The following is a 12,472-nucleotide window of genomic DNA, read 5'->3' on the forward strand; positions in this document are numbered from 1 at the left end:
TGGGTTCAGGCAATTCTCCTGCCTCAGCCTCCTGAGTAGCTGGGACTACAGGCACGCGCCACCATGCCCAGCTAATTTTTTGTAGTTTTAGTAGAGACGGGGTTTCACCATGTTGACCAGGATGGTCTTGATCTCTTGACCTCGTGATCCACCCGCCTTGGCCTCCCAAAGTGCTGGGATTACAGGCTTGAGCCACCGCGCCCGGCCTTGGAATTTTCTATTTAATATTTTTGGACTGCTGCCAGGTAACAGAATCTGCAGGAAATGAAACCCTGGATAAGGGGGCACTACTATAATTTCTTTATACTTTTCAATGAAAACATTGACACTGGAGGCTGGAAGATAATAGAGCAAAGCCTTCAAAATGAGAGGAAATTTATCCCTGGCTAAACTTACAAACGTGAGGATAGAAGAAAAACGTGTCCCAACACCACCCACCCTCTCTTAGAAAGATATTGGTGGATAAAAAAACAAAAGGAAGACTCAAAATTTGGTGAGGATAGAGGTAGAGGGATGTTCCTAGATACTGGTGGTGTAGCAGGCCTAGAAATCAGCCAATTAGAAATGTAAAGAAGAGTGAAGGAGAGCAGTCTCCAGTAATAATATAGAGGTAATATCTTATCTGATTCTTTGTTCATGTGAAAAAATACCGTCAGGAGGGTTTTATATTACATTGAAGAGTTTAGTAAGAATGAATAATAGGTATAAAGAAAACAAAGCAAAAATTTTTAAAAGGTGGTTATCAACTTTATAAAAGACAAAACTTGAGCAGGAAAAGAAGTACCCTATTTGAGGTATCAATCAGGATAAGCCATGAAAACATCATGCTCTCTTCCTGCCTCCCTCTCCCCAAATACTGTTCATTGTAGTTATTTGGGAGCTCAGGCAGATGGAAGCTCCATATTAATGTGAGCACACACTGTCACAGCAAGGGTAGAAAAATAGGAAATAGTACACTGGCACCTACATTTCCATTTGGAATTGACACAAGTACTCATGTTTGTTGGCCAAAGCAAGTCATGCCTGACTTTCGGAGTGAGAAAGGCAATAGGGAAATACATTCCTACCTGCAAGGAGAACTGGGATATTACCAGTCATTACCACACTTGGCTTGGCAACAAGGAGTCTTGATGTAAACAAAATAATGGCAGATTTTGCTTTATATCATAAAGATGGGTAGAGGGGAATAGTTAGAATGGCAAAATTAGTATCTGTCACAGTAGACAATGTATAAAATTGATAACTGAAGGAGTAGCAATATTAACATGTTAAAAACATGAGGGTAAATATCAGAGATAACAGCTATTTTGCTTCCATGGAGTAGGACTAGTGGTGAGAAGGGCTGGATAGGAAACTCCAGTATTTAATTATAAGCTTTTGAATATTATTTACCATGATAAAAAATAAAAGAAAAAGCCTGATTACAGACTTTTTACACCCATAATTACAAGGTGATTGGGAAAATTAAATGGGATTCTAAGTAGATAGAGAGATATAGATGTATTTATTAGCTAATAGAGAACTTGAACTATTGTGAGCTGTTATCTCTCATTTCCTGTTATGTTGCAGCGAGCCTCCTTCCACATTTCAGAGTGCCTAATTTAGAGGCTTAGTATAGCATTCATTGCCTTTAATGTGTGGGATGGTGGGGATAGATTTTTTTCTGTAGAAGATACAGAAAGCTCCCATATAGGACTATTTAATCTTCAGAGTTCAAGTGCCAAAGCTTTAGGCTTGAGTAACTTCTCTGGAAATTGTGAGAAATGAATGCCATTTAATTTTGGACTCCAGTGGGAGATATGTACAAGTTGAAATTAAACTTGTATTTGGTACATTTTCTTCTTAGGACAGACCAGAGATTTGTTTTATGAAAGGTGCTTACGAACAGGTAATTAAGTACTGTACTACATACCAAAGCAAAGGGCAGACCTTGACACTTACTCAGCAGCAGAGAGATGTGTACCAACAAGAGAAGGCACGCATGGGCTCAGCGGGACTCAGAGGTAAGGCTGTTTCTGCATAGTCCCCTGGGGTGGAAAGGTAGCGTTTTCTTTTAATTGCAGATGAATTCATGCTTCACATCTGAGTTGTCCAGCTCTCTTCCAGGCTTTGTAGAACCCTTGCTAGTATTGAGGTGTTACATTTTAGTTGGCTAATTGGCCACTAAAAGATACTTGAAAATATAGCAAAATGTGAATCATTCATTCTTTTAGATCTCCAGAGGTCTCTGATTAGCCGATAGAAATTTTATTTTGAACAAGTTTTATCTTGTGAGAAAAGAAATGGATCAAGGTAAAATGATGTTACTCTCTTTTCATCACTTTGTCTTATTTATTATTACTAAAATACTTTTCTAAAAATTGAGTCTGAAGCCACTAATAAATCCTTTAAGGTGTTGCTAACTTGATAGGTTACTATTCACCAGGGAGGTAAACAAATCCCCAGGTACTGCTTACGTATATGCTGCTGACTGAGCAGTGATGGGGAGAGGGTCTGCTGAACACACGCACATCAGGCCACCTTTCCTAGGGATGTCGTGTGTAAGACATGGGGGTTGATGGTTGGTGTCCTAACCTGATTCTTACCTTCTGGATAGTCATCTGGCCTCTGCGGAATATATGTGGTTATGTTGTCTCTCAGGGCAATTGGAAGAGTTGGCTTCTCTAATTTTATCATTTTAATGAAATAGAAGTTTAAGCACTACAATTTCTGGGAGGAAGAAAAACAAGTTAGGTGAAAAATGTTTTTATTTGTGGTTCACTTAAGCAGAGGTTTTTTTTTTTGTTTTTTTTTTTTTGAGTTTTAAACATTTGGATAGATTTATAGGACTTGTGTTCTTAAAATAAGTTTGGAAAGGTACTCGTACCAGCAGAGAACACTGCCCCCAGCCTGCTACTATTGCTTTATGCCCTTGCCTCTGAACCTTCTGTGCCAGCCCCCAGGCTGCTGAACCAAGATCACTTGTCATAACCCTGAGCTTGGTGCATCTCATCTGCGATAAGGGCTGTATTGTGACCATCTTAACACTTCATCTCCTGTCTCCAAGGAAATGGGAGGCAGAGACTTCTGGCTGAAAAGTTATTTTGGAAATGGATATTTTGGATGGAAAAGAATTTAAAGGAAAACAACTTTTCCTTCCCCCTTTCCTCTTTTAATGTAAGAGGCTTTGATGGCAGGTTCTAGAGTTTCTGGGGTTTTATCCCAAAGGCCTGAATCTGGAAAGTACTCTGGATCCTCAGTCCTCAAGCTTTCTGGATCCCTGAAGCCAAGTCTCTTTCTCCTAGCAACAATTCTGGGGCAGGAACCTATTTTCTGGTTTTGCTTGGCCAGACCTAAGAATAGCAGGATCTCTGAAACCACAGCGTTTTGATATGTTTTTATCAAGCCAAATGTACATTTCCTAACTGACATTCTGGAGAATTGAGCACAGGGGGTACTCTTGTACTTTGTACCCCCAACTCTTCTGAACAATCGGCAGACCAAACTTTTTGGTGGCCCAGCTGCTGGAAGCTCAGATACTCTGGCTCAGGGTAACACTTTTGCTCCCCTTAATGCTCCTCAATTTTCCACTTCAACAAGGGAAAGAGAATGACAGTTAAGGCTTGGCCCAGGATTAGAATCATTAGAGCAAATTACAGTCATTGGAGACTTAAGAGGCACTGCAGGGAGGCCTTGCAGCCACAAAATAGGGTTTTGATTACTAAAGCCTGTGTATGAAGGGGCAATGGCAGCTCCACTGAGCCATTCCTGGGCCTGTTATTCCCCTGATTTACCTCCTTCTTGATTGCTGACATCTGGGGCTTTGACCCTTTTTAAATTTACTTTTGCTAAGATGTACTTATTTATTTGTTTATGAGACTGAGTCTTGCTCTGTCACCCAGGCTGGAGTGAAGTGGCATGATTTCAGCTCACTGCAACCTCTGCCTCCCAGATTCAAACAATTCTCCTGCCTCAGCCTCCCGAGTAGCTGGGGTTACAGGTGTGTGCCCCCATGCCCAGCTAATTTTTTGTATTTTTAGTAGAGATGGGGTTTCACTATGCTGGCCAGGCTGGTCTTGAACCCCTGACCTCTGATCCACCCGCCTCAGCCTCCCCAAGTGTTGGGATTACAGGGGTGAGCCACAGTGCCCAGCCTATTTATTTTTTTAAAAAGACTGTTGGTGGACAAAATGTAAACCCATTTCCCTCCTCTTTTGAACTCCTGGGATGTCATCACTTCCAGTTTGTTGGCTTTTTATCCAGCTGTTAATAAAGCATTAAAACTGGAGAAAAAAAGGTAGGGAAGTGGGAGAGGGGCAGAGTTTTGTTACTCTTAGCAGCACATAGCAAGAGGTTTTAAAGTTGGTGTGGATTTAGAGGACTTGAAGAGGTCTCTGGTATATGCTCTCTCTTTTTCTTAATTTCTGGAACAAAGTTTTCATACCTCATTGTATTGACTCTTCATACAAAAGATTATGGAGGTTTGTGTGTGTGTGTTTTGTATTGTAACATTATGAAGTAGACTAGAGTTGATAGAGGGGAAAGTTTCTGTTGCACAGGGTTTTGGGAAACATTCTGCTCATTTGTCTCTTGCTTCATGTCTTGTCTTCTTTTTCTACATGTGCTCCACTTTCCTCCTCCCCGTGAGATTACCATATGAAGAACAGAAAGATTTTAAACTTCAGTCGATATGTACTTATGTTACATTCTATAAAACTTAAATTTCTTAAAATATTTGTGGCTCTTAATTTTGATATTAGAGTATATTTTGTTTTATGTCAGAGGCTCTCCACATGAAAAAAGTTTAGCTATCCTCAACTCAGAGAGTAGCAGCAGATTTCCATTGGTGCTAAAGAAGCAAATAAATACAGGATACTAACCTCTAAGCTAGTGCCACCCCTCCATTAGGAGTACACAGAGCTGATCTTTCTGTCTTAGGATTTGCTGACCTACGTTTTGTCACTGTCCCCTTCTTTTACCATCAGTCTGTTCCCAACACCGAACTGTGAAGTGGCTCATTCTCAAGGGTGAAAGCCTTTGGGACCCACATCTACATAAATCATTAGGTATATGAGTCTTACATTGGAAAAATAAAATTATTTGCCTTTAACCTTGATTTTTTCAAGTATGTCTAATCTTTCATACTTTCTACTTGAACAAGAATAGATACTTTCTTTGGTCTCCCTGGGGCTTTTCAGTTTCCCCTTAGCTAATTTATGTTTAGTTTATATGTGTATGTTGTAAGTTGTTCAGTCTAATAATATCTGAGATGCAGGTACATCCCTTTGGTTAATAAAAGTAGTTACCGGAGTTCCATACTTCTGAGAGCAAGTTAAATGATATTTGGGAAATGAAAAGTACCTTGTACTGTATCTTGCCCAAGGATGATACATAGAAATGATAATATGATGGTATTATTTACATACTTTTAGAGAACCAAAGTTACAAATAAGAAATGTCTGTTCATGTTATGGAAAGAGTAAAAGAATCCAAACTATTGTTGGTATTAATGGTTTTACAACTGCTTTCCAAATTAAATTTACCTTTCAGGAGTTTTGGGTACAAAATTGTTACAGGCTGTGTATAATTAATTAATATAGCCTTCTATTCAGAGTGTTGAATCTTTCTAGAGATCTTAGAAATGGAAAGATGAAGATGCATTAGAAGTCACCTTCGAAGGTGTTTGTCTGTTTAAAATTGACTTTAAAGCTTGACAAACTCAGTTTCTCTAAATCTGTTTTCTAAAGAGGCAGTAGATCCTGTTGAAAGTAGCTGCATGTGGTTACTATGTGAATATACTGTTCATTTTCCGTCTCTCACCTATCCTGCCCTTCAGTTCTTTAGTTTTACTCTTTTTAATTAAAACAGCTTAAAGGGACCCCATATCCAGAACCATTAAACTATAATGTTTTGGTCTGTAGTCATTTTGATTTTTAAAGATTGTAGAATAACTACAAATGACCTTATAGTCTTAAATATTTATTTAGGAAGTGTTACTGTCTCCAATTTCTGTCAACTAAATTCTAATGTTTTTATGACTCACTTTTTTTTGTTGTTGTTATTATTTCTTAAGTTCTTGCTTTGGCTTCTGGTCCTGAACTGGGACAGCTGACATTTCTTGGCTTGGTGGGAATCATTGATCCACCTAGAACTGGTGTAAAAGAAGCTGTTACAACACTCATTGCCTCAGGAGTATCAATAAAAATGATTACTGGAGATTCACAGGAGACTGCAGTTGCAATCGGTATAACTAAACTTGTCCTTTTGTTTTCGATAGTTTTTCTAAAATACTTCAGTGCATAATTTTGTGAACTATTAGATGTTAATATGTTTATGTAAAATTGAGATTATACGATTGAAATCAACTCATGTTTTTGCTCTTGGTCTATATAAATCTGTTGGCAAAATTGATTATAGTTTAAAAAGTAGTAACATTGACAGACATAACTAAATCATTATGAAATCACATATGCTTTATTCACAGAAGGGTAATTATTTTAACTTCATGATCACTGTGATGACATAAAAGCATTAGGTCATATTGTGAAGGGAAACATGAAACTTAGTTTTTCCTTTCAACTTAAGTATAATTTCAAAGCAATCTTGTGCATAATTTAGAAGAAAATAGCTTGTGATATATATTTGTTTTTCATCATATAGACCTATGTTTGAATACTTTTTAATTTTATTTATTTATTTTTTTGAGTTGAAGTCTCACTCTGTTGCCCAAGCTGGAGTGCATTGGCACGATCTTGGCTCATGGCAACCTATACCTCCCGGGTTCAAGCGATTATCCTGCCTCAGCCTCTCGAGTAGCTGGGACTACAGGCACACGCCACTGTGCCTGGCTAATTTTTGTATTTTTAGTAGAAACAGGTTTCACTATTTGACCAGGCTGGGCTTGAACTCCTGACCTCGTGATCCGCCCGCCTCATCCCCTCAGTATGCTGGGATTACAGGTGTGAGCCACCATGCCCAGATATTTGAATGCTATTTAAGAGTACCTTAAGAAGTAAAGTAAGAGAGAAAAAGAGAATGAAAGTTAATTTTCCAGAGCCTCTAAACTATAATTCATGCTGATAAATTTAATAGCTGGCTAAACTCCATTAATTCTTATTTTATTTGGAGAGAGGCTAGGCCAGGAGTTTCAAACTTCATATTGTCTTAAGAATAGGTCACTAGACACATGATATTACTGGAAAAATAACTTTTCAATGTTTATTTTCATTTATGTATAACTACATGATTACCAAAGATCCACCACCATTTTGTCTGCATTCTTAAAATGCACTCTGATCTTCGTTACGTTTGAGCTGCTGAGCAGAACCTGATTGGCCTAGTTTCAATTCTTAGGTATGCTGGCTTAAATAATGAATTTTTTTTGTTGTTGTTGTTGTTGAGAGAGAGGATCTTGCTATATTTTCCAGGTTGGTCTTGAACTCCTGGGCTCAAGCGATCCTCCAGTCCCAAAGTGCTGGGATTACAAGCCTGAGCCACCGTGGCCAGCATTGAAAATTCTTTATTCTTAAATTTAAACAAAAATAAAAATCAAGCGTAAAACCCCACGCTTAATACTGATTCAGGTAGGGTTGTATTACTAGTAGTTAAAAGAAGAGAATAGATAACAAATCATACTAAATGAGAATTATGTTGACTAGCCTATCAAGCAAAGCAATTGGTTTATTACCTTTTCTCTCTCATTCACTTTAGCCAGTCGTCTGGGATTGTATTCCAAAACTTCCCAGTCAGTCTCAGGAGAAGAAATAGATGCAATGGATGTCCAGCAGCTTTCACAAATAGTACCAAAGGTAGGCCTAAACTAAAGCCTTTTAGACTGAAAGGGCTCATTCCAAGTGTTACCGTTTCTACTATTATCTTAATGAACCTGTTTAATTGTGAGCATCACCACCAGATTTGTTGGTTCAAATCCTGAAATGAAGTCTTGTCATTAAAATAATCTTATTTATGCTGTGATGTTTATTAATATCAGCACAAAATTATTAACTTTAGGTACTGTGGAAATTAACAGTGCTTGTATTTATAAATTAGAGGATGGAGAGAGGTCATTATACTTACACACAACATGAGTGTGTAATTTTTTTTGAAGTGCAATTTACATATAGCAAAATTCACCCATTTTACTGTATAGTTCTGAGCACTGACAGATGCATGCAGTCTTGTAACTGCCACCACAGTCAAGATACAGAACAGTTCCATCATCCCCCCAAATTATTTTATGTCTTTTTGTGGTTACCTGCAGGACTTGGCAGCCACTAATTCGTTTTTTGTCTCTGTCACTTTACCTTTTCTAGAATGCACTAAAAATTGAATTATACCATATGAATGAGGCTTTTGAATCTGCTTCTTTCACTTAGCATTTGAGATTTGTACCATATGAATGAGGCTTTTGAATCTGCTTCTTTCACTTAGCATTTGAGATGCATTTGAGATTTATCCATGTTGGTTATGTGTATTAGTAGTTTGTTGTTTTTTAAAGTAATATTCTACTATATGGGTGTACCTTACCTATTCACCAGTTTAAGGACATTTGGATTGTTTCCAGTTTTTGATTATTATGAATTAAGCTACTGTCTACATTTGTGCACAGGTTTTTGCATGAAAATAAATTTTCATTTCTCTTGGGTAAATAAATACCTGTGAGTAATTGCTGAGTCATATACTTAATGTATATTTAATTTCATAAGAAACTGGCAAGTTGTTTTACAAGATGGCTTTATTATTCTGCATCTCCATGAGCAGTGCCTGAAATTTCTAATATTCTTGCATCCTTCCTAGCACAAGGGATTGTCATCGCCCTCATCCCCCCATTCCAATAAGTCTTCAATGATATCTTACTGTGATTTTAATGTGCATCTCCTCACAACTAGTGATGTTGAATATCTTTTCATATACTTATTTGCCATCCATATAGCTTCTTTAGTGAAGTGTCTGCCCTGCCTATTTTTTTTAAATTATGTTTTCTGATTATTGAATTTTGAGAGTTCTTTATATAATGTGGATACAAGTCCTTTATTAGATGTTTTCTTTGAAAATGTTTCTTTCCAGTTGGTAGCATGTCTTTTTATTCTCTTAATGTTACATTTCTAAGAGGGGAAGTTTTAAATTTTGATTAGGTCTAGTTTTTCAATTTCTTTTATGGACTATGCTTTTGATACCTAAAAACTCCCTGCCTAACCCAGGTTCACAAAGATTTTCTTCCTTGTTTTCTTTCTTTCTTTCTTTCTTTCTTTTTTTTTTTTTTTAAAGACGGGGTTTCACCATGTTGGTCAGGCTGGTCTTGAACTCCCGACCTCAGGTGATTCACCCGCCTTGGCCTCCAAACCTTGTTGTCTTATAGTTTTAGGTTTTACACTTGGGTCTGTGATCCGTTTGAGTGTATTTTTGTATATGTTGTAATGGGTTAAGGTTTATTTCTTTGCATATAGATGTTCAATTATTCCAGCAACATTTGTTGAAAAGATAACCTTTTTCCATTGAAATACTTTTTTACTTTTGATTATAATGCTTTTCTAACAAATTATTTGTAGGAAGAGAGGTGTCACCTGCCCCACAGCTGAGTAGCTTCTTTAGAGCCAGGTTCCCTGATATGAGATTAACTTACTGTCTTGGGCTGCTTTGTAAGGGGCTATCAAAGCCTGATTTGTGGGGACACAGGTCCCATAGGAAGTACCTCATAAGAGGTGGGCAGCAGTCTTTCAAGTTGCTGACAGTTCAGATTTCTTGGTTTCATTGTTAGTTAACTTAATATAGGCACATCTATTTGTATGTCCTTCAAAACAAGCACTCATCTGGAATTTATTTTATTAGCTATTTTGTAGCCATCCATTGTTACTAAAAATGTGCTACCTCCTTCTTCACCTCATTTATTTTACACTTACAACTTCAAGTTATGTATGCAGAATATGGAATTTTCTTAAATTATTTCTGCATCTTAAGGCATGTCTATACTTTTTTGATTAGAAAATTTATCCATTAGTAGTATATGTTCAACATATTAAAATAATATAGGAAAGTAAAAATAATATAGAAAAGCTACAGTAGAAGTTGTCTGTAATCTAATCCACACTCAGGTTATACATCCACAGAGTATCCAAGATTTACCATTAGGACCTATGTGTATAAGAAAACTTCGTTGCTACTTATAGTGTTATAATTCTGAACATTCATTTTACATAACTTTGGCACTTCTGAAATCATTAATTATTATTAAAAAATGTGTTTTGAATTGCTGTACAGTATTTTAAGTATACCACCTGTATGCATGTATAAATGCACAGCATATATTTATATTTCCATAACCATTTTCCTGTTGAAATTTGAGTTTCTGCTTTTTTTTTTTTTTTTTCTACTGTAAATGTTCTTTTAAGGATGACAGTGCAACCATTTACTATCTGCCAATGCTAATATTGCCCACATGATCTAATTTACTTCTTGTAGCTACCTTATAAAAGATAGGCAGCACTGCTTTAAAAATTCTAATAATTAATAAATTTTATTTTTTAGCAGTGTTAGATTTATAGAATAATTGAGCAGATAATACAGAATTCTGCATTCCTACCCCATCTCTACCCTGTACTCCTGCAGTTTCCCTTCATATTAATAGACTGCATTAGTGTAGTACATTTATTGCAGTTAATAAGCTAATATTGATAAATTCTTATTTCATGGTTTACATTAAGTTTTACTTTTTGTGTTGTACTTTTCTAAGGGGTTTGACAAACATATATCCACCATTAAAATTTCATACAGAGTAGTTTCATTGCCCTTAAAAATCCCTGTGTTCGACGTTTCCATCTCTTCCCAACTCCCCTCGAATCCTTGACAACCACTGATCTTTTTACTGTCTCTATAATTTTGCCTATTCCAGACTGTGTATAGTTGGAAGAATATCATATGTAGCCTTCTCAGACTGGCTATATGCATTTGCGGTTCTAGCATGTCTTTTCCTGCCTTAGCTGCTCTGAACATTCATATACAGGTTTTTGTCTAGACATAAGTTTTCATCTCATTTGGGTAAATACCAAGGAGCACAATTGCTGGATCAGATCATATGATAAGAGCATATTTAGTGTTTTAAGAAACTTGGGCAGTCCATTTTTATAGATGAGTGAATTGAGGCCCAGATTACTTGGGACACCTGGCTGATGTCTCAGAGCTGGTAAGTGGTGGTGTTGGCATTGGGACTAGAATCCAGGTCTGTATGCTCTAGAGTTCATCTGTTTGCTGTTTCTTTTAATATTATTGAACCTAAGATGTGTACCCATCTGTGATGATGATGATGATGATGATGATGATGATTTTTACCACTGCCTTTACCCATATACATCTCTCATTATTTTTATACACTAAATTCCTACACGTGAAATGATTGGACCAATGTTCAGCACATTTGTAAGGCCCTTAACGCATATTGCTGAATTGTCCTCTGGAAAAAGTTTCTGTTTATAATTCTATAAACTACACTTCATACAGTAGCATTAAGTCCCTAGACTGCCAGCCCCACTTCCCTCATCCTCTAGCAAGTGGTTAGATTTTGGATGTGGTTACTAATAGAAATACACTGTTTTGCCTATCAATAATTTTTCTTTCTGAAGTTCTAATCACTCATGAATGCTGTTTTCAGAGAGAGCCAATCATAGTCCTGAAAGGTGTAATCCTGAATGTTGAAATCCTGAAAGATTGAAATCCATAAAGTCTTAAAATCCTGAAAAATCACAGTCCCCAAAGATCAAAATCCTAAAAATCTAATGGAAAAAATAATTTTAAAATGAAATAATTTATATTTTTAAGAAGGAATTTATTTTAGAATCATAAAAACATGACAGTGCTTCATTGGCCGCTTGATACAAAATAAGCAATACTAAATAGCATACATAGTTTTACAAGCATTTGCAAGCATAAACACCCAGGTATATTACATGACAGATATAACATATGGACTAGTATGAGCATATGAACTGTATTTATGAAGAAATAGGTCATAAGGAAATGCATAAACACCTATCACTATGGTTGCTAATTGTGTGCACCCCTCTATAACTGTGGGTCATCTGCAGTACCATGATAACCTCAGTTTTTTGACAAGATTGATTAAAAAACCATAATGGATCACCACCACATATGCAGTCTTCCAGAGGTGAGATCTCAGGAAATTTTATCTTTCACAAATACAGATGTATGGAAATGACATCGCTTCATTTGTTGAACAGTTTCAGTGTTTTTACATACATGCACAATGCTTACAAAGTCAACATTGTGATAATGCACTTTTGTGAAGTCAAGTTTGGAAAACATGTATAAAACAAATTAGAGCCCCTTAAGTCTCTACATAATTTATGCCTCCAGTGTTGGAAATGATGAAAAGGTGAAATACATAGCATGGCAAATTGTAAAAGATAATGCTGACAATTTAAAATAGTGGAAAAGGAAACTGAAAAAAGAAAAAAATCAGCTGAGTGCTGTGACTCACGCC

At 36.6% G+C, this 12,472-nt stretch overlaps 1 protein-coding gene across 10 annotated transcripts in view; it reads left to right on the forward strand.

Annotated features, from left to right (window-relative positions):
* ATP2C1 (ATPase secretory pathway Ca2+ transporting 1) overlaps nt 1-12,472 on the forward strand; it is a 172,204-nt gene that overhangs the window by 125,687 nt on the left and 34,045 nt on the right. For all 10 annotated transcript variants that reach the window (XM_017510157.2, XM_017510158.2, XM_017510166.2 and 7 more), the window contains 3 exons: nt 1,847-2,003; nt 6,053-6,223; nt 7,690-7,787. In XM_017510157.2, coding sequence (XP_017365646.1) covers nt 1,847-2,003; nt 6,053-6,223; nt 7,690-7,787 — 426 coding nt within the window. The remainder of the gene's footprint in view (nt 1-1,846; nt 2,004-6,052; nt 6,224-7,689; nt 7,788-12,472) is intronic.

The sequence above is a fragment of the Cebus imitator genome, unplaced genomic scaffold (assembly GCF_001604975.1).
Source record: "Cebus imitator isolate Cc_AM_T3 unplaced genomic scaffold, Cebus_imitator-1.0 Scaffold432, whole genome shotgun sequence".
Classification (NCBI taxonomy): domain Eukaryota; kingdom Metazoa; phylum Chordata; class Mammalia; order Primates; family Cebidae; genus Cebus; species Cebus imitator.